The 23,461-nt window shown below is 38.2% G+C and overlaps 1 protein-coding gene across 1 annotated transcript in view; it reads right to left on the bottom strand.

The window, feature by feature from the left end:
* ush2a (Usher syndrome 2A (autosomal recessive, mild)) overlaps window positions 1-23,461 on the bottom strand; it is a 304,801-nt gene that overhangs the window by 263,941 nt on the left and 17,399 nt on the right. The window contains exons 6-10 of the mRNA XM_038291100.1: window positions 12,526-12,661; window positions 6,146-6,209; window positions 5,334-5,435; window positions 4,325-4,514; window positions 550-761 (exon numbers count right to left, since the gene is read on the bottom strand). Coding sequence (XP_038147028.1) covers window positions 550-761; window positions 4,325-4,514; window positions 5,334-5,435; window positions 6,146-6,209; window positions 12,526-12,661 — 704 coding nt within the window. The remainder of the gene's footprint in view (window positions 1-549; window positions 762-4,324; window positions 4,515-5,333; window positions 5,436-6,145; window positions 6,210-12,525; window positions 12,662-23,461) is intronic.

The following is a 23,461-nucleotide window of genomic DNA, read 5'->3' as shown; positions in this document are numbered from 1 at the left end:
TTTTAATTATTGTCTAACTTAATGGTCTACAGTCAAAGTCTCTTTTTTTAACGTTAAAATTGCTATCCTCATTCTTGCCACGGGTGGGACAAACACTTTCTCAGAAATCCAAACTTTTCTTTTGCAGATAAAATTTGGAGCAGCAAAGCAGACTGTGCACTCCTCTCCAGTCAAAACCCACTGCATGCAGAGAGCAGCGGAGGCCCATTGCATTAATTCAGACTCGTGTGTGATACAAATAATAATCCCAGTGGATGACTTGATAAATAAAAACCCTAACAAAACATATACAGCAGATTTTCCCACTTGCAGACCTTGTTGGTCTCTTTCATTTTTATCATAGATACTTTTCAGCTGTGAGTTTTGGAAATTATAAAAATAATCCTGAAAATTGCATTGTGTAATTGTTAATTTATTAATTCACATTTCATCATTAAGGTGCCTGGAAAGTGTCAATGATCCAAACAGCAAACATATTGAAAATTAAGGCACCAAAATTAATGCTATACAGACATGTTCTTCAAATCTTAGTCAATATAGTTTACCAACCTGGGCATTTGCTGGCAGTTGACAGAGTCTGGTCTTGGTAATGGTCCATTGTTTTGCATATCAAAAACATTGCAGTTTCTGGCCATATACTGCCAATCTAACCAGGATTGCTCTGTCATATCCATCTCCTGCTCAGAAAAAGGAAGCTTCTGTCTCTGAATCAAAACTGACTCAGGCAAAGGCCCCCGAAACTGCACTATAACGTAGAACACCTGATAAAGAGAGTGATAAAAATTACAGAAATTAGTGTACCTAGAAAGAGAATTGTGGAAACAGATTTGTACTCAGTTCTACTACTACAGTATGAAGCTCTAAAGATTTTCTGGATGCAAATCATCACACATTGCACCATCACATATTTTTGTAGTCTGCCCATGGCAAGGTGTTCAATGACATTTGTATAAATGCAGGCTGTGGAAGAACCACACTGCTGGTACTACTGGACCTTAGTGCAGCGTTTGGCACTGTTGATCACCTAGTATGGAAAATTGGTTGTGCTTTTCTGGTAAAGGTCTTTTTTTTCTGAGAGTGGGTAACTTTATACCAGGGACCACAAATGTTACATGTAGCGTTCCCCAAGGGTCCATCTGAGGTTCCTCCTATTAAATATCTTTATCGAGTAAAAAAAAAAATTATTTTCATTCTGAAGGTGTGGCAGCTTTTAATTTGCTGTGCAGTGCACCACAATCAATTATGTATAGCGGAAAAACTGAATGTGCTATATAAAAAAACTGGCCTTGGTTCAAGCTAGGGTTTAATTATTTCCAGAATTTTAAATCTGCACCTTATAGTTATAGTAATGAAATACTGCAACCTTTGTTGTGTGTTTTTGCACGTTAAAATTATCTATCTATCTATCTATCTATCTATCTATCTATCTATCTATATATATATATATATATATATATAAATATTTTAAGAACCAGACTTTCACTTCTAAAGCGACCCTGTACCCTTTGACAACAGTTGTACTCACCACAATGTATTTATTTTAGTACAAATGAAAGATGATTTTTTTTTTTTTTTTTTTTTATTCATATCCATGTAGAGAAGCTACTTTCTATCATGTCAAATGTAATAATGTTCATATTAAATGTCACTGCTTGGCTCCCATCGAAGTTTTTATTTCAAAGATTTACAGTAGACAATGCCACATTACTTGTATATTTTAGCAAACATAAGGATGTGAGTTCTATCACATATAACCTATGAGCACATTTGTGCGTATGAGTCTTATCTGCCACTCCAGCGGGCCGGGACTCTGGGTTACACAGCAGGGAGTACATTAAGCCACTAAGGCTGTGAAAACCCACTCACACACAAACTCAAATACCCCTGACTTCAGAAAGTGTCTTTTATGTTGAGTTTTGAGTTGAGCAGCCACATGAGGACAGCCTCTAAAATATTGCACCCCCTACAAACAAACGTTATGTCCTGGTATCCTTCCAGGGGCTTTCCATTGCCTTCCATTCATTTCCCTAACTCAAACCAACAACCTAACTTGCCAACACATACCAAACGTTGCACCTAACCTCAAATTAATTCATGCTTTAGTCCTAAATCTAACCCCAACCCAAGAAGAGAACTTCTCCTCATGGGGATCCATTTTTGGTTCCCACAAGTCCCCACTAAGTAGCATTTTCCTTGGAAACTGACCCCACAAGCAAAAAAAATACATAACCATGCACATAGGCCGTACACATACAAAAAAGAGGAGGACAGGGTCTTCTAATAACAATACCTTAATCCAATAGTTTGCCTGTATATTTTAATTCTCTGTCCCTCTGTATTTTAGCTATACAACAGAGAACTACTTTTTACATTAACACACAGAAATGTTGCATATAATGGTGTGATCCATTGTCGCTGATGTAACAGGAACTATGCCCCTCTGAAGACACACCCCTCTGGTGTAGGTTTTAAAACGACTAGCTTCCTGTATTAGCGGTGCTGTATTTGCCGGTGGCTCTGTGTTGCTGAAGGCTAGACAAAGCGCTTCCAGCTAAAGGCTACACTAAGTAAAAACCATCCCTCCGGAGAAGTCTGCACTCGCTGGACCGAGTCAGACTGCCTTTTTCTTTCTTCTTTTTTTTTTTATATACTCTAATAATCCCAGAGTGAAATTACTTCATTTAGCTGCATTTAACCCATCCCCTTGCGGAGCAGTGGGCTGCCATTGTGCGGCGCCCGGGGAGCAGTGTGGGGTTAAGGGTCTTGCTCAGGGAGCCTGAGTGACAGTCTGTGGGAGTGGGGGATCGACTAATAACATCAGGATTCAAAGCCCTATGCCCTAACCACTAGACCGGACACTCCCCCCATTTCCTGCGATTCAAATAGAGTTGAACAAAGTGTTCCTGAAGCCTGCTGCAGCAGAGACAGAGAAGAGCTAATCCAGCTCTGTTAACCGCCGAAAAACAGGGCCCTGATCGTTGTTCGCCGAAGGAGTCGTTAGAAGCCGCCGGACCACGACTGCCTATAACGGAGAGACGCAGAAGCACCAAGGAGGTGCTGTTGGAGACCGGGGCTACGAGCTAACTAGCATAGCTAAAGAGGGAGACGTCCCGTGCTACCGTGATTTATAAAAATAACCCTTTGCAAATCTCCTCTTATTATTGCATCGGATTTATCCAAATCTCTTTGAGCTGGTGTCGGATGAATGGACTAGACCTAAGACGGGTCTGCAGAAAACCATACTGAGCTGAGGGCCTTTATTCCACCGAACCAAATCAGTAACCTCATCCTTCCCCTCCTTTCCATCTGATGCTAAATAAGTGCTCGATAAACTAGGTAGAATAGAAAGTCGTGTTGGTGTTTTTATTTGAAATAAGCTTTCTGATTTAACTGCTGATGGTATTAAGAGTGAATGCTAATGCTCACTGCAGACTGAACAAGTCACGTGTTGCTGAAGCTAACTGCTCAATCGTGAGCTAACCATCCCATTGTTTCAGTTGGACCCGACCAGAACCAGAACCGTTAGTCCTTCTTGGTGGTATGCTGACATTACCCTGGATACCCCGGCTCTTGATACATCACAAAGACTTGCTGTCTTGGTCACAGATGTGCCAGCAATACGTGAACCAACAATTTGTTCTCTTTTGAACTCTGGAATGTCACCCATAATGTTGTGTGCATTGCAATACTTTGAGCAAAACTGTGCTCTTACCCTGCTACAGTAATTGGACCTTTACACTCTGCTCTTATTAGTTCAATGTGCAATTAATGAGATTGGCCACCAGGCTGGTCCAATTTAGCCATGAAACCTCTCACACTAAAATGAGAGGTGTTTCAGTTTCATCGTCCAACCCCTGTATCAGCTGTGTTCTCCCAATACGTAGCACTGCAGACTATCAATTTGCCTCTAAACATCAGTGCTGTGTAGGTTATTGGTTTAACTTTTTTAAACACTTTATTACCAATCTGTGCCATATACAGTACATGTCAAATTCTATTTAATAGTATAATTACATCAGTGTTTACTAATCACATTTCTGGGGTATGAACCTGTTCTGAAGTAAAATCCTGATCAGATTGAAATACTTGTACATAAAACGCAAACAAAGGATCTCCATTAAGATCCCATAACAGATGGTAGCTCTATTTTTTAAAGATTATCATGAAAATGATAATATCCAACAATAAAAGGCCTTCTTATATGACAGCAAAATGCATCCTAAGAGTACAAACTGGTGGTTCTGTGAAATGTCTCTAGACAAAACAAAAAATAAAGTGTTTTGGTTTCCAAACACATTAAACAGTCATATATGAGTTGCATTACCTGATATTGTCCATTAGCCAAATCCACTGTAATAGTGATTCCGTCATCTAGCTCCTGCAAACTCATGACCTTAGACAGCCACATGGTGCCCATATCTTGATCATTAATGTAACTAAGTGGATGAGCGTTGATGTTTAGTCTCAAGACCCTGTCATTAGTGGTGTCCTCAACAGCATTAGGAATACAGTATCTGTAGAGAAAGAATAATTAAAATCATAATTCTATTTTTGGACCCAAATTTCAACAATTTTTCTTCAGTTTATAAAACTAAAATAAAAAAAACTTTTAAAAGATTTTACTTCACTGAAAACAAATGTAGTAACACATGTAACCACAGTTAAATTTGCAAAAATAAATGGGCATTTTTGTGATTTGCATTTAATTTACGTATATAATGATTTGTTAATCTCTTTAAACACTCTAGATCAGGGGTCTTCAACGTTTTCCAGGCCAAGGACCCCCTCAAACTGATAGCGAGATCAAACGGGGATCACCTAATTATATATATTGTATGAAATTGTGTTATGTCTAACTGGTCCTATAGTCACTCTATTACAGATGGAGTAATGTAACAAAAGTAAATTCTCCCTGGGATTATTAAAGTATTTTTCATCAATGAGGATTCTGATTCCTCATTGATGGGACAGAGCTCCTGTGTGTCGCTGAATGTGCACATTAATAACTGAAAGACATCTTCTAGCTCCATTTATCTGTTTACCACAGTGTGTTAAAATCACGTTAACATATATTTAAAGACATTTCAACTAGTGGAAAAAATTGCAGGGGGACCCCATGCAGTACCTCTGTGGACCACCTAGGGGTCGTGGACCCCATGTTGAAGACCTCCGCTCTAGATATTAAATACAGCTGTTCTTAAAAAAACAGGAATATGCTTCCCGTTTTATCCAGAGAATTAGTGTAGTAAATGCATCTAATCACAAATGGCTCATTTTAACAATTTTTACAGTGCTAATTTGAGTTCAACTGAACAGATGATGTTGTACTTCACCTCTCAACTAATGGATGTACTCTGGGATGGCTGGAAGGACAGCGGCACTCAGAGTGGACATGCAGCTTTGGCATGACTCCGGAATACAACTGGACTATTTCTCTGTTAAAGCAGCAAACAGCAACATCAAACATTATTGAAGCACCAAGTTCTGCCCAAATTACATGAGATATGAATATGATATAATATGATCTTCACACTGATGCATATTTTCAAATTAATAAATGAAAAATTTTATAACAGATTGTTCAATAATCTGCTATAAATAAAACAATTACATAGGTGTGCCGCATTATTCTGCTACATTGCTACAAAAACAATCAGCACGCTAACTTGGGACTGATCATTTATGCTTAAAGAAGTAAAGAGAGAACCATGCTTAACTTGTGGGACAAAAAGTGAGGTTGTTGGTTACAGCAGAATTCCATGCATCCTCATCCAAATCAAACCATTTCCCAACTTGCCTCTATGACTACCATTCTTGCCTGCTCAGATGCATTTTAACTGTAAATAACTAAACCTTAGGCTCTTATTGAACGTCTTTCTTGAAAAGAGGCTTTGAACCTAAATTTTTGCACAAAATTTAGGAGAACATGTTGACTTATTATTATTAATTTTTTATAAAATAAGCTTGTGCCAACAGGGATCTAAACATGCAATGATTAGCTATTTTTAGGCCTTTGTTTTCCTTTCAGTACTGTATGTTTCTCCTTTACTTTTGTACCAAATATATTCATGATGAGTTAAAAAGATCAATTCAGCTGAATATTTTATCCCAGCAGATGTTTACAAAAAATCCCTATACAACTCACCTGTTGGTCAGTGTAGTAGGATAATATCTAAAGTCCTGCATCCGCCCAATGAACCGATTAGACCCTGCAGAGATAAAAGCAGAGTTAAATGGATCTAAAGAAGGTGTTAATGGGTTTCTTCCAGAATGCAGTTAGTGAGAGGATTTCACAGTATTTACTGTAGAAGATTATCTTATCAGTTTCTTAAAACCTGCCAACTAATGCTGCCGACTGCTGCCTATAATGGTGAAGATTTTAACACAAAGTCAAACAGGGTCTGCAACAGAGCTCAATTGTTTCCACTGGAGAGCAACAGGCCTTTGAGGGCAAATTGATTGGTGTAATAATGATAGTCTGATTTAAGCTGATTAAAGGACCATGAGGTATAATCATATATTTTTCTCAAGTCCATCTTGTGATTGTGACATAGACAACCAATTGGAGATAAATTTTTTTATATATAATGTTGGTTTGGAGAAAAAAAGGCAGCTGAAAATATTCAAGTCATTTTGTCTGAATAAATACAGACCATCAGTATCATCCACATTAATACAAAAAATGTAGTCAGTTTTTATTCAATATAAAAATTTTGTAAACTTTATGAATAACTGTCAGACCTTCTGATAAGAAGGTTTTGGATTTATCTTCAAAATAGCTGCAAAAGTACAAATACTGTACAACAAATACTGTGGGTAAATATATTCCCTTAAATAACATTTGTGCTATGGAAAAAATCCATGCAAATTAACATGCAAAAAATACAGGATTTGCAAAATATTATTTAGCTAAATCTGGTGTAAGTACAGTACAGACCAAAAGTTTGGACACACCTTCTCATTCAAAGAGTGGTAGATTGTAGATTCACACTGAAGGCATCAAAACTATGAATTAACACATATGGAATTATATACTTAACAAAAAAGTGTGAAAGAACTGGAAATATGTCTTATATTCTAGGTTCTTTAAAGTAGCCATCTTTTGCTTTGATTACTGCTTCGCACACTTTTGGCATTTGGCTTTCTGTATAAACCTCGATTATTAACAAACAGAAAAGTTTTAAAACTTTTTTTCCTAGATAAAATATTTGAAAAAAAAAACTAATATAATAATTTCATTACACAGATATTGATTGGAACAATGTTTTAAGATAAAAAAAAAACTAAGGCTACGTTCAAACTGCTGGCCTTAATGCGCAATTCAAATTTTTTTGTGAAATCCGATTTTTCAGTGATCTCCTGTGTGAACTGCATTCATACAACGCAAGTGTCCCGCATGCGCAGCAGAGGACGCAATGATATCACAAGCCAGCGAGCTCTGTGCTTAGGGAAGTAAACATGGATGGTTTTGCAAGAGCGCATCTAGCGATCTTTTCCAACCATAAAAACACAACCGTGGTTAAACATACCTGTAACTACTACTCTTAGTATTATCTTCTGTCATGTTTGTGGTTTTTCTTCCCCCTACTGCATAGCAAGATGCAGAATAGTGACCTTTGTCGGGTATTAATGTTGTTCAGGCCGGATGAATGCGACCTGGCCGTTCACACACAGGTCGCATTTAAAAAGATTATATTCAAATCGTATTCAGGACCCGTAGCCATGTGGCCTGGGTCGCATTGGAAAAAAATCTGATCTGTGTTATTCAGACTGCCATGAAAAGATCAGATACAGGATGCATATAGGCTAAGAAATTGGATTGGGTCACTTCAGGCTGCTGTGTGAACGTAGCTTAAGTGAGTACACTCCTGACATTCTCTGCTTCAGTATTCTCTGCTTCAGTATGTCAGAGTAAAGGGCTGTGTATACTCCAGCAACACTGTGTTGCAGTGAGCTTGTCGCAGGTATGACGCAAATAATTTTGATTTATGCTCAACTTTGTAGCATGATTTGCGCTGTGTTATCCCACACCACAACGCAAGAGGCAAAATCATTAACTAGCTAGGATTTTGGATGTTTATGTGTCAGTTTGACGAGCTTGTTCGCCGTCTACAACACCTCATCCAACACTGGACAACACACAGTTCACCCGTGAGTGTTCCCGAAAGACTGGCCGTGGTGCTACATGTTTTGGCTTCGGGTGCAAACCAACAGACCGTTGTACAAAACTGCAAGCTAATATACTGCACAGTGTTTAGGATAGTGTCCAAGGTGTGCCAGCTACTGCGGACAGCATTACAGCCAGAGTTTCAGCCATTAGGTACCAAACAGGAAATATGCATAGTGTATCTGCGTTAACTGCGACACACACACAGACGACCTGGTTTCTGAGCATAAACCAGGCTTAAATGTTCGCATTCATGGTTTCTGCAATGACCCATCCAGAGCTGGGAATCTCTAATGCTGCCCCAAACCATGACACTCCCAACATCATGCTAGGTTGTAGGCAAGACACACTTGTCTTTGTTCTACTTGCCTGTTTGCCACCTTAACACAATCTAAACTAAATTTGCCTTTCCTGCTCTACCAACAGGAAATGGCTCCAATTATCCATGCCTTTAGTCTTCTTGTCTTCAACAAACTGTTTTGGCTTTCTGGTGCATCATTCCGGGAAGAGGTTTTATTCTTGGGAGGCACTCATGCATATCCTATTAATGCAGTGTATACCATATGGTCTAAATATTGACAGATAGAATGGCATATTTTAAGTGTCCTCCCAAAAAAGATACAACAAAATAAAGAACAGAGAAAATAGAAAAAAAAATTCAAATTTCTATAAAATGCAAGATAAACACTTTTTCAAAGGATTGATTGTGCTGGAATACTTCAAACACAATGGAAAACTGTCTGGGTGCACATGGGGATACACCAGAGACTCTGTCATACTAAACAGTACAGTTAACTCACATCTCCACACTAAGCAATGCAAAAATGATAACTTGGGAGTAAGAGACCAACAGAGATGATGCTGGTGATGGTGGCCCTGAGAGGAACAAAGTCTTTTTCTGTTCAAACAACTTCCTTCTAGTTTGACTAAGTCTTAGGAACTGGATAACGTCTTTAAGCACTGACAGAACCCCTGCCATGTTAAGCCTGTAAAAGTGTGCATTTCTGTGTTAGTGGCTTTACCTTGTGGATTCCAAAAATTATCCTTGGTTTAGCACAAGAATGTGTGTAGTTTGTAAATGTGTGCCTTTATTTACACTTGAGAGAGTCTCTAGTTTGTGTGCCTATCCACTGTATACATGTGTGTGTTTTGGGTAATGTTTAGAGTGTGGCTTGTGCATGGAAAACAGAGAGAGTGTGAGCGAGTGTTCTGGGATGTAAGTGTGCAGCCTTAGGCTTTGGCTCAGGATTTCTTTAGTGTGTGGAAATGGGATTATATCTTCCACGGAAAAGCACTATCCCTATTGTTACTGGAATGATGCAAGGTATAAGCTCTAATTCCCTACTGTCTGTGTTGGTCTCTTCTTTCTGTGTGTTTTAAATTGATGGTATTCAATTGTGTCTTATTGTATTTTTTGTATATTGTTAAAAAACGAAGCAGCTCATATTGAAACATATATATTATATAACATATATAACATATATATATAACATAACATATTGAAAAGATATATCAGAAGATTGTTTATTCATTTAGTGCAAATTTTGCATCCGTCATTAAATGTTTTAATGACTAAGAGACAAAACTTAAGATGCACACTGTATGAGAGGCGTTTAAAAAAAATCTTTATGAAAATGTGATATCTGCTGGACTTTTCAGTAATAACTTACCATTTCTAATCGTGACCCTTTTACTTTATTCCTACCATACTAGTGAAAACCATTTTATACATTTTCTTCTTTAATGAGGGAAGGTTAAACCAAAACATAATTCCCATCATCACAGCAGCCCAAAATACAGTCTGCAGAGCTAACACGTGCTAATAAAGTGATAAAATGTGGATGATGCCCAAAAAATTGATCCCCAATGCTGACTTGACTGACCAGGTTTCCAGCCTTGAGAAAGATTTTCTAGGTCTTGTAAAAAGTTGTGACTTTATGGCCCTTTGAAGAGAAGGGTTGTTTGTGATATTCTATAGTGAGTGTTAAAATGAAGTTATCTTGCTTGTCTAAAGTAATTTCTTTCTGTTGTATTTTGAAATATTTTTAGCACTGTATATGCTGCTCAGTGTGAGTTTCAGTTTTTAGCTATATGATATTAAAAGTTAATATGTTCTCTAGAGTATAATGTTTTTGATATTATGCATATTATTTGAAAAAAAATTGCTTGCTGATCATGTTATGTCCCGAACTAATTTTACATTTACTGCATTTAACATTCTTCCAGTCAGTTCAGCGATCATTAACCTACCCAAATGCGTCTAGATTCAGTCAAAGAAATTCAAATTATTTGATTGACTGTGGTCGTGATCCAGGTTGAGTGTTAACAGTTTGCATATTCCACTCGCTCCATTCCCTCTCAACCCTGATGGGAATGTAGGTAGTAGATAAACCCTAGCCAAAAAAAGTATGATGTGTCCTGCACTTTAGTTGGAAAATCTGAAAAATTAGGGTTTAGGAAAAAATTAAAAAAAATTTTAAAAAGAAAATTAAAATTGTGAATTCTAGAAGGTCTGTTAAGAATAGGTATAACCCTCCCTTTGTCCGATTTGGGGATCAAAGGCAGTGAAAAGCTATGGATATCATACAGTATATTAAATGCATGGAAAATACAAAATATTACCCTTGAAAAATAATAGCTTTAAATCAGTGCATAAAAGTATCATCAATTCAAGTTCATCAATTCAATATATTGATTAGTCTTACTAAGTAAGAATGTTCAGCTAGCACTGATTGCTGCTTTCTGCCTTTAAATTACACTCCACTACCTTTGGGGTATAAGGCTCCTTCCTGACTACTTGTGTTTGGAAATTTCAATAAACAGGTACAAAATCAAAAACAGACATGGTTGTTAATCGATACAGCTGATCAGTATTTGCATAATTAATCTTCAGATCAGAATTCCAGGCACTCCCCTTGGGTTCAGCAACCTCCTTTTCTTACACACAAAGGATACAAACACACACACACTTGTGCCGCCCTGAGCCAATCACTTTCATTGATCAACCTTTCTGATGTGATCTTCAGCTGATCAGATGCTACCTGCTGTGAACTAGGAATCAATGACTGATGAACGAGAACAAAAACACTCGTTTATCACTCTAGAGTTAAACGGATATCATTTTTCTCTCCGTTTCTCTGCTATTGACTTTGAAATGGCTCATAGGCTTCATGAATCAATCACAGATATGTAGTTAAAAGAGGATAAAGGCCAGAAAGGAAAACTGAGGTGAAGTAATCATTGGCACCATATTAAGACGAACAGATCTGAAATTCTCTTGGGCAATTTATTTCCTGTATGACTACAAAGCAAAGAAGAAACATTAAGTATATGTTGAACATTGTCACTGGGAAAAAAAATTTCATATAAAATTCCATTTCAATTTTGGTTGGAGGGCAGTTAGGGAAGCACAGTACAGTGGCAGTAGTTGGCTAATGCAGAAAACCTCTTGCCCATTTCCCCTTTTAGGGCAAGGGTAATACGGAAGCAGCTTTTGAAACCTGGGTTACAGCAGTTTTGGTAGTTTTAATAACATGGAAGTGTACCAAAAGATTTAACTAAAGTACTGATATAAACATGTCTAAATATTAATAAGTTTCATTCGATTGAGAAGTAAAACTAAAATACAACCTATGTTTCGTTTGCTTTGAGTAGCTTATGTTTGGAGGTCAGTTCCTCTGCAACTCAGGTGGCATTACTTCATTGGTCCAAACAATGAACAGAGCCTCTAGCAACAATAATTTTGTCAATTGGTGGGGGCACTGTGTACAGCGGGTAAAATAATACCATTTATCTCAGTAAATATATTTCTAGAGGTGCCATCATCGTGACATTTTCACCATTTATCAGTTACAATCCATGCAATTTACACATACAAAGAAATCAAAGATGTCCACAAATTAAGTTATGTGTAATAAACAGCACATAGGCAGGTATAGCATCATAAAACATTTCATCTAACATTACTTCATCTCAATATCTATACTTCTGAAAGTTACTAAAAAAAATAGGATTTTTTTAATGAATGTTATCTATTGTATTATCTCTCTTTTGCAGCAGATTGCAGATGTATTGTTTTACTTGATTCCTTAGTCAAGTAATGATACCACAGTGTCCATGTGAGACATTGCAGTTGTTTAATTTTCATCTATATTTCTCAAAAGGAAATTAAGTGTGGTCACTTTCTGGGAACCATTTAAAACATGTTTACATGTCTCTTGTTTAGTTCTTTGCCCTGCATGATCAAGGCAAAAAAAGGGTGTTTTTTTTTTTTTAAACATTAGGGACTGATCCTAGAAATTGCACATTTCCAGGAGAAAACCCAAAGATCAACAAAGTCTTAAAACAGAAATTCTTACCATTGGAGCCAAGTCCCACCCACATGTCACCATACTCGTCGATATCAGAAAGTGGGCTCATCAGATGTTTTGTGTCAAACGGTGTTTGGTCATCTTCAAGTCCATCAAGAAAAAGATTTGCATGCCTGTCGTAGATCTGTAAATCAAAGTAATATTATATACATTAAATGCACACAACTTATTACTTCAAAAAATATTCACATTTGTGCATTTAACAGGAAACAAAAAATATAATCTCCAAACTACAAAAAAATAGGGCTCTTCATTTGCTACATAAATGTTAACCTTTCACCTGTCTGTCTTTAGAAGTCCAGTAAAGAGGCAACTGGAAAGATTCAATCATCATAAGTCAGCAGATCCTGATGGTGATCTGGTGCTGAAGAGTCTGGATACCCGTGCAGAGCAGCTCTGTAGAATTCTACAGCACCTCTTCAACATTAGTCTGACCAGGGCTGGACTGGGAGATTTTTTCAGGCCAGGAGTCAGTCATGTAACCAGGGCACCCTGACATGACTGATTTCTTAGGTAGTGAAATAAAATAGAGTTGGGATCGGTTTTGCTTTGAGAGAATCCAACCGAAAAATTAAACAAGCTTTTATCAACCAAAGAGTAAGTTTTTCTTATATATTTGAGTTCACTTTCAACTTTGACACACATCAAAACCAGGTAGAGGTACTGACTGGATGTAGAGAACAGTCTGGTATCAGCTGTTTCTCACAGAGCTATAGGAGCTCGTCAATAAGCTCAAACGTCTTGATGAAAACAAAGCAAACCAAATTAAGCCATTCATGTCACATTGTATTGTTTGGTGGTGTTCATGTCACTTGTAGAAAGGTTCTGTTTCTGTACCTTCTCCCAAATGCTCTACTTCTCCTGAAGCACCAGCAGAAGTCATGTCATTACCATCACCACCTTTGAATGGCAAACAAAAATGCAGCGGCTTTTTTTTGTCTCTCTCCCTCTCTATGCCGCCTTTCCTCTGTCTTTTACCACATTCTAAGACCGGGTCCATTGCTTCTTATCCTCACTTGCACCCCTCACTAGATACACACATCACAGCGGCAGCTGGCACCAGACACATGTCACACACCTCTTCCTCCACACACTGCTGTCTGTGTGGTTGATACGGACTGTTGGGGCAGTAGTTAAATGAAATAAACAAATTGTCTTTCCCTCTTCAAATGCTACTGGCCAAAGTGGCCTGGTCTGTCCCTCTCTCTGACAGGAACCCGCTGCTCCGGCAGACTTTAAAGTAAAGAAGAAAAAAAAAGGGAGAGACGGAGGGCCAGCAGGCCAATTCCAGGCCGGCGCTTCGGGAATACTCCCAATTCTCCCTATGGCCAGTCCGGGTACGAGTCCAACCCTGGATACAGTTCCAGTGATGAGTGAAGATGTTAAGAAGGATAGGTTTGCCACATAATATATATGTGGCAAACCTTCCCTCCTCTGTCGTGCTGTTGAAGGTAGCCTGCTGTGGCTAATGTATAACTACTACCTGTTAATGAAATGGGCTACAAGTGTCATGTCATGTCTGCCAACGACCAAAGTCTCAGCTAGGTGTGCTTCTGCTTATAAGTTAATGTTACGTTTAGCTTCATGTCAAGGTTCCACCACATAATACATCGCTGGGAATGTATTTCCCTTTTGAACATTTTTTAAAGGTTTTAATTTTCATTGCATTATTTAGGACTGTGACAAAGTAGTGTGTAAAAAAAGATTAAATTACCTGATTAGCAGTGTTGCTCAAGTCACTCGGTGTTTATTTTTATATATATTAACCAACCCTAGAATGATAGTTAGTGACAGTTCAAGTGTGAATGTCTTTAATGTAATATTTTTTACAGGATTTTTCCCAAAAAAGTCAAATAAATACTGCATAGAACATGTTGCCCAAGAAGTTGGAGTTCCAACAGTCCATGAATACAACATGGAATGGGACATATCTCAAGTGCTGCTGCAAGCTGAGAATCATGTTTTCCCACCCACTCCAGTCAGATTGGAGTAAAAATTTGAATGTGAAAAAAAAAAATATTTGAAAGTGTAAAAAAAAAAAATCCTGAATCTGAAAAGGGAATTTTAAACTAAAAAGAAAAGGGTTTGAATCTGAAAATATAAAATCTAAAAGTGCAATAAAGAAAACATTTTGACCGCTTTCTGAATGCACACTTTTTTTTCTTTTTAGTCTTTTTGTTTTGTCCCTAAAAACTGGTCCTGAAAAGAGGGGGTTTTATAATCAAGGTCGCCTATATTCGGGTCATTACGGTATATACTTCCACAGTTTGCCTAGTGGCGGCGGTAATGTTAAATGACGTAGTGTTGGGGATGTGCTCTCTGTACGCAAGTCTTTCTTTGTGCGTATGAGGAACAGACTGCAGAGCAACTAAGGGACAGAGGGGAGACTTACCAAAATAAAAGATGAAAGGACAAGACGGAAATGTAACTGTGGTCCAAACATTTACTCTCATAGTGGCGAATAGTGCTCTGGCATTAACTCACCAAATATAGATTCAATTGCAATTTAGGAGTACTGCTTGTTATTTCAGGCACTGCCGAAAACAGGCAAGCTTCATCTCATATTAGAGGTCCGATTGTTCAGCTCCACATTGCGTGCCTTGCTCTCAATCTGCAGGTTTACTAGTGGTTCCTAGAATCTCTAAAAGTAGAATTGGAGGCAGAGCTATTATGCATTAGGCTCCTCTTCTGTGGAACCAATTATCAGTCTTAGTCCATGAGGCAGACACCCTGTCTACTTTTAAGGCTAGACTTAAAACCGTCCTTTTTGATAACCCCCACATTTAGAGTGGCTCAGGTTATCCAAAGCTACTTTCTGTAGTTATGCTTAGACTGCTGGAGGACATAGGGACCACATTTCATAATTCAGCTTCCTTCTTTCTCTATTCTCCCATTCTGCAGTAATTGTTAGTTCCTGTATAGATTGCATAACTTTTGTCCATATAGCTTTTTCTTTCTGTTAGTTCAACCCCTAACTTTTTGCTCTACCTGCTTTTCCCGTCAGTAGTTTTCATCTGGTCTGTACAATGTTTGACAGCGGCAACATCATGGAGAAATATTAGCAGTTCTACTCCCATCAATACCTTTGTTTATAGACGTTGAAGTGTAGTGTTTCTTTTACTGTATGTGCTCTTTTTAATCCTTTGACATGGGAGCTCATCTTTGGCTTTGTCTTTCCTGGATGGGCTACCAGTGGAGCTAACAAACAGTTACATCTTGTATTTGTCTTTTTTTTGTCTGCTTCTCTCTCTTTAAACCCCAGTCACCCTCGGCAGATGGCTGCTCACAATGGGCCTGGTTCTAATGGAGGTTTTTTCCTGTCAACACTGAGTTTTTCCTCTCCAATTTCACTACATATATGCTAGATGTGAGGGATTGCTGTCGAGTCAATGAATTAATGCAGTAAGCTGGGGTATTTTTGGATAGAAAACTTATAGCCAGTCTGACTGTATGGTCTGTTTGAATTTTCCCTGTAAAATGACTTGATCTGACGTGTGGTAAACTGACAACAAAATTGTATTTAAGGTTAGGTTTGTGTGCTTGTGCTTCTTTAAATGTTTCTGAACAATATGTATACACATTTATGCTTATGTGTGAGCCAATCTTCAAGCTCATTTCCTATTAAGCAGAAAAAGTCACATGCTCTACTGCATGAGCTGCGAAATTGCTTTGTGTCTGACTAAAGTTCTTCGCTCCAGTCTTTTTCTCTTTTCCTTCTCAATCAGTTCATAAATGTGCAATAACATAATATGGTTGTCAACACTGTTAAAGTACTGTAGGAGCAGCTTCCTTTCACATCAAACACAGGACAAAGGAAGGGTACTTCTCTAAGAAGGAAGTCCACCACCTATACGATCATAAAACCTCCAACCAGAAAAAAAGCTTTAATGTGCTCAAGCTATCACTTCCTACAGACAAATCTCTAAACTCTACATTTGAGAAACTCACTGTGGGTGCACTGATAAATGTGACTCCCCCTGTTTCACTTGAATCCCCTTATTCCCCCTCATCAAATTCTCTTCTCCTCTGGAATATTCCACCTTCCTTTGTTCTTTCTCCTCATCATAAGGCCACTTGCTTACCTGACCTTACTCTCATTTTTCCACTTTTTTCACTCATTTAATTTTCAATTTTTTCATCTCCATTTTTATATTTTCTTCCAACTCAATGCACTACTTTTTCTAATCTTTGTTCTTGTCTTTCTCCCTTATGTTTATCTTGCCCTGTCGCTCTCACTTGTTGTCAGCTCTTTAGGGGAGTTGAAAAGGTGTGAGGAGGGAAATAAGTCCAAGTCAAAAAACGCCTTTAGGGGATGAAGGCAGGCCCCGACAAGTGTCTGCCTCTCAGAGGATAGTTAAGACGCTCTGACAGACACTTTCATGATGGCTGATTGAAGACTGGCAAGCGCATAAGAGCACAAGAAAGAGTTCTGGAGCGAATATGAAAAAAAGGAAAGAGAAAAGAGACAGGAGGGAGAAAATGAACAGTCAGAGCAAAGAGAGGGAGCTTGAGGGAGAGACCCTCTTTAAGAATCTCTGAGCCAGAGCTGCAAGGCTCTTGGGGAGATGTGAGGGACTTGTCAGGATTGATGTAAATGAATCCTGAAGTACTTCATCTTTCTTAGCCACCACGCACCCTTTGAAAATCTCCTTTGTTAGCTTTCACAAACACTTTCCTCCCATTTTTTTGTCTTTTCTTCTGTCCAGCATTTTTTAACTAAAATTCTCAGTTTAGTTTGGCCTTTTTTTTTCTGGAATAAAGAAGCTGTTTAAATAATGCAGTCAATTAAGTCTTATTAGTACTGTCTCAAATTAGTCAACAAAACATCAGAAAGTTTTTAATAGGGATCACATAAACCAACCAAAGAGTATCTAGTACAAAGAGATTTAAAAAAAGACATGAAACAAAAACAGTGCTAAACTTGTTTAACTGAGAAGTCAACACCAGACATTTCAAGCATTAACTGATCAGTATCAAGTCAAATACATCTAGACCAGGGGTGGCCAATTCCAGTTCCTGGGGGCTGGTGTCCTGCAATTTTTAGATTCACCCTAGTCCAACACACTTGAATCCAATGGCTGACTTATTTCCTCAGTATGCAGTCAGTTCCTCCAGAGTCAATGGAATCATCTTATTACTTGATTCAGGTGTTGAATCAAAGGCATATCTAAAATTTGCAGAATACTGGCCCTCAGGAGCCAGAATTGCCTACCCCTGATCTAGACTGATGGGTGCAGCCAATTCAAGCTGAACGGAAAGAGCCACAGCACATTGGCGATCTGAGTGATGGCATACAACACAAACAAGGAGCCGATGCTCTGCAGCTATAATACGGTGCTGCTCACATGCTCAGCTGATAAGCTCCATCGCAATAAGCTTTCACAACATGATGAGCACTAATGTGACCAAATGTCCCTGTTTTAAATGAGCTCTAAGCTAATTAAGCTGTCCCCACAAATATCTGCAACTATAGTGTCTGATGAAAGAGAAAAAGATTCTTAGGTGTAGACCAAGTAGAAAGTTACTCATAAAACAATGATGGTTGTACAGCCTAGCTACTTAAGCCCGAGCATACTGCTTCAGTAAGAGACACTCAGGGCGTGGGTTTGTCTCTCTTTTTTTTTTTTTTTTAACAGCTTAAATGTTAGGCAAAAGCAACTTTTTTTTTTCCAAATCCATTTAAAGCTGAAGTCTGTAAGTTTTTAAAAATCACTTTTTTGTCATATTGGCTAAAACTGTCCCTATGCCCAGACAGCAGTACATGTGATATGTAACCTGTGAAAAAAAAACTGCTTCAATTGGTCCCGCCTACTGCTGTATTGCAATCTGGAAAGAATATTTCGGGACAAGACAAAACAACCAATCACAGCCAGAGGAGCGTCTGATGGAGTGTCAATCACAGCTCACACACGCTGAATCCCGCCCCCTCCCTCTCACCGCTGAACCTGCCGCTGCCGCCCGGCTGCCGCAGTCAGGAGGACGCGCGTGGAAGTCATGGCGGAGCGACAGCCACCAGCGAAAGAGAAACTGCCCTTATTGCCCCTGCCGACAACTGCTTACACGGCAAAGACTTCAGGAGTTCACACTCCATGCCGCGTACGCTGCTTGGACGCTTCTGGTCGCATGCAGTAGCCGCGCAGATGCTGTGAGAGGGGTGGAGCTTGGAGGTGGGGCATGAGTGAAGCAGAGAGGGTGGGGGAGTGGCGTGAAACCTGTTTTTCTTCAAATGTTCAGTCGAAGTCTGCTCTCTTCTCAATGTAACAGACTGCAGCTTTAAAAAGGAGGTTTTAAAAGCTTTTGAATCAAGTCCCCAATAGTTACCCCCAATAGTTAACCCCAATACATTATTTGGGTTTTACAGCACTTTAAGGACAGAAAATGCCATCTAATTGTCTATCAGAAATGTATGACTCTCTCATTAAAAGGGATTCACTGCCTGAATAAGCTATAACTGTTGTGCCACACTTGAACTAATAAGGTATGTAATTTCAGAAAAAAGTTATTCCTAAATCCGTCTGGAAATAAGGGGTTAAATCAACTTTCTTCCCCATTCTGATTCTCTGTTTGAACTGCAGCTGATCGTCTTGACAAGTTCTATATATCTAAATGCAGAGTTGCTGCCATGTTCATAGCAATTAGAAATTTGAGTTAATGAGCAATTGGACAGGTGTACATTTCTTTTGGTACCTGGAGATCAGACATTAAATCTGATTGATAATTAGAAATTTCAAAACTTCAGTTAGAGCATAGCACTGCACTACTTTAAATGAACACTTTGTGAGATATATTGTCTGTATGCTTGAAAACTGGGTTCTCTGTTCTAAGCCTTGAAAAAATCTCTCTCTATAGACTTCTTCGAAATTATTAAACATCCTTTATTAAAAATAATATTAATATCTCTAACAAGTGTCAACAGATGGATCATGGTACTGCGCGCTTAACTCTGACAAACTCTGATCTCCAGCTGTGCTTGTCCAAAAATGCGTCTTTGTGTGTGCATAGCTCAGAATCTGTGCTTCAAGCTCCACATTGATGGTTCTCTCTCAGCAGTAAGGCTCTTCCTGCCCTCGCTACTCAATAAACTATATGTGGCTGATCATCTTCTACCAAGCGTAAAAAATCCCTTTGACCAACTACCAAGATTTTATTTCTTCAAGGTCACAAGAGTTTATACCCATCTTTAAGTTCTTCCAAAATATACCAATTAAATTATATCCAAGGAAAATATTTTATTGAATACTGTTTATTTTTGGATAAAGAGCCAGATGAAACGGTACATAGATCTTTGAATATTTCTTTCTCATAGTTCTTGTTTCTATCTATTAAATAAGATGTAAATGTTTCCTTGAATAGTCATTTAAGCATTTTCTCTTTCCTTTATATATTTCAAAATTTTTGTTGACATATCAATTTAATTTCAGTCTGGATTTGCATGGCATTACAAGGCAATTATGGAGGTTCTCTCTGTATTTTTTATTTTATTTTATTTTTATAACAATACCCTGTGAGGGGTAAAATCTACTTTGACCCCTGAAAAGTGGTAACCAACGGGTAAATTAAAGAAATAATGCCAAAATTGCCAAAGTATAAAGAATAATGTTTTTGTTATTTGCTTTTTTGGAGTACTTAATATTTTATTGATCTGTGTGTAATGCATAATTAATAGTAGATCAGGAATTATTTCCTTTGAGATGGAATCCCTATATGTCTAAAACTATTCCTTTATTACACATTTCCTTAGCTTGTCTGTCTGCTATATTAACCAATATGATGTGTTGAACTAGATCTGCTATTTTCACAACTTTCGTGACACATTTTTCTATAAAATAGGGCATTCATTCATAAAAAGAAGTTTATTTGAATTCTGCAAATCAAAGTTTTCTGCCCAACAGCAATGATAAACTGGAATCTGGTTGTTATTTCAAATTGTAAAGGTTAACTTTTTTTTTTTTTTTTGCAACACAAAACTGACGTAAACTAAAGTAAAACATTAAAATTAAGTCAACTAAAACTATCACAAATTGTAATGAAAAAAATGCGACTAAAACAAATAATAGTTTTCGTCCTGAAGACTAAGACTAAATCTAAGATGGCTGTCAAAAACAACACTATTGTCCAGCCACTGATCGGATACCATGTAATTTGACATAGGCTGCTGCCTGTTGTTTTAACCGGTGAAGAGCTGATCACCTGACACCTGTCGAAGACTGCGCTTGCTACTACTGCAACTACTTCTGTTTTTTTATACTGTTCTATTTAAAAAATAAAATACTTAAATTTGCTGTATTCATTCAAGCTTCCATTCAAGGGTTTAACCTTAGCCAGGCCTCACCACAATGATGATATCAAAGTCATGCAGGCAGAGCATGTATATATATATATATATATATATAGTTTTTGTAACATATTGTATCGGAATTCGGAATCGGCTTGGGAGAGAAAAAAAGTTGATATTGGCACATCTCTAGCTAGAGATGTGTGTGTGGGAGGGGGTATAATTTGTAACATCTGATGCAAATTTTCATTCACTAATCACTTTGGCGCCCCCCTGATATAGCAGCGCCGTATACACCATGTATCCACTTTTTGGAGGGGTGTACATAATAATCATTTTGTATCGATGCATCGATCCAACAGCCGACGATCCGATGCATCGACACGTCCCAAGAGAATCGATTCATGTTTTTTTTTCCGTCCGGTCCATTTTTATCCATTTGCTCCTGGACATAATTCTCCCTCCCGTGCTGCGAAGGCGCTAAACCTATTTTGCCCTCCAACCTCGCTTCCTGGTTATACTCCTGCAGCAGTCTTTTGCAGTAAGCTTGACACAGACATTTTTCAATTATGCTCAATATTGAAGCGTGGTCTGTGCTACACACTGTAGGTCTAGATACAGCCAAGGTGGCGAGGAAGTGGGGGCGAGTTTAATCTGACGACGGAGGGACATGAGGGCCAAAAAGAGCGGAGATCCAGGTGGAAAAAGGGTCCCAGCATTCTCACGCACCTCGCTCTTCTAGCGGGTCAAACTTCACAAGTTGTTTTCCGCAATTTCGGTCATAAAAACAAAACAAACCGGCCTCCTGTCTGCAGCACTGTTTGCAGTCAGCTACAATTTGGGAGAGGTGCAGCGGAGCGTCTCTCAAGGGGGCGGGGACATCTGGAGCCGAGGTATTGAATTGCACTCATTGCACTGATTATGGGCAGTATTTTTTGATACAACTTTTCTACTTCTGTTATTTGCTGTTGTTTCTAAAAAAAAAAAAATGCATAACAATATTACAGCTTTCATTGATTTATTTCAAACTTAAAACTTTGTTTAGCCTGTAAGGTGTAAAAAAAAAAAAAAAACGATTAATCGAATCGAATCGTGGTGTATTCTTGAGTATCGAAAATAATCGAATCATTGGGTCAGGAAATCGATACTGAATCGAATCGCCATGATGGATGTAATTTACACCCCTATCTTTTTGCACCACAATTTTTATAATACAATAATATGGGAAACTTATGGGAGACTGCTAATACGGGAAGACGTTAAAGAGAGGTACGGTAGTTTCAGACCAACGAAGAATCAGAGGAGCACAGCAGCAGATTGGATAAGTCCACTGGGAAGACAGAGGCAGGTCTTACAGGGTTAAGGCAGGGTAGAGGCCGAAGCAGAAGCAGATTTTAAATCTTAAATCAATATAAAAAACATTGTGCAGTTCAAGTAAACACTATTCAAGTAAATTAAAAAAGTTAAACAAATTAAAACGTTTAAATCCAGCACATCATTGAAGCTTAAAAAAAAAAACACAGTTGCTAGATAGAGTTTTAAATCTTCTCCTTAACAATACAAAAGTAAAATAAGCTTAAAAATGTACGTTTCACTTAAGTCAACATCTTGTTACTTTTATGTTTTTGAAACACATTGTCATCTTACATCTGCCCTGCCTCTTTTGTTTTCTGTCTTTAACCCCTCTTCAATATTTTCTAGTTCCAGATCACCCCTCTGGATTGCCTTAACCCACAATGAACTGTTCACAGCTCTGATGTACAGCCAATATTCTCTCTATCATATTAACACAACTGGAGTGTATAAAGGAAGAGATAGAAAGGGGACATGAGGTGGGAAAGGATAAAGAGAGAGAGTCTTCAGAGAGGAGACACATTTGTTTTACTCATCTCAGTGCTAAAAGATACAATTACCTCTCACAGCATATTATCCATGTTTTATACCAGCCCAGGGCCCTATGCCTTTGCCTTGCCACGGTTACCCCATGTTAGGCCCATATTTTAACACTAGCTATGACAGTTTATTTAAGAAAAGGAAATTGTCCCCTGGGAGATGGAGAGAGAGAGAGGGAGAGCAGGGCGTGATGAAAATGAGAGGCAAAGAGGGAAGGACAAAGAAGGTGGATGCACTGGGGGCAGTGAAAAGGGAACGAATGAGAGATAGATGGGGTAACAAGAAAAAGAGAAACAGAGGAAGAAAAATTTATTTTGTGATAAAAACAAGGAAAAAACAAAAAACAAAAAGAGGGGAGTATATAAAGGTTTCAAAGCATCCTTTTGCCAATGATCATAAGGCTAGTAACAAAATAAACAGGATTCCCTAGAATACAAAATAGGTAGAGTTGTCAACACAAAAAATGCAAGAAAATTAGACATGTGCTACCTTTAGATAAGTGGCTGGATATCAAATATCAGGTACACGTCAGCATGATTGTGTTGTTGCCATTTTTCCTTATTATTAGATGGATAAGGTACAGATAGACATGAGTAAGGTCCAGAATAAATTTTGAACATAAGAAAAAAAGAATTCCTAAGTTGACATGCACATTGCCATTAGTCTTTCCCAATGTAATTGATGCCAGTGCTTGTTTGCCGGTGATGCCAGCAGTCAGAGGGCTACCACAAAGATGGCCTCTGCACACCTATAGAA

This window comes from Cyprinodon tularosa, unplaced genomic scaffold, assembly GCF_016077235.1.
Source record: "Cyprinodon tularosa strain WSP-4 unplaced genomic scaffold, ASM1607723v1 ctg293, whole genome shotgun sequence".
NCBI lineage: Eukaryota > Metazoa > Chordata > Actinopteri > Cyprinodontiformes > Cyprinodontidae > Cyprinodon > Cyprinodon tularosa.
Note: the sequence above shows the minus strand (reverse complement) of the source record. Positions and strands in the feature narration are given on the sequence as shown.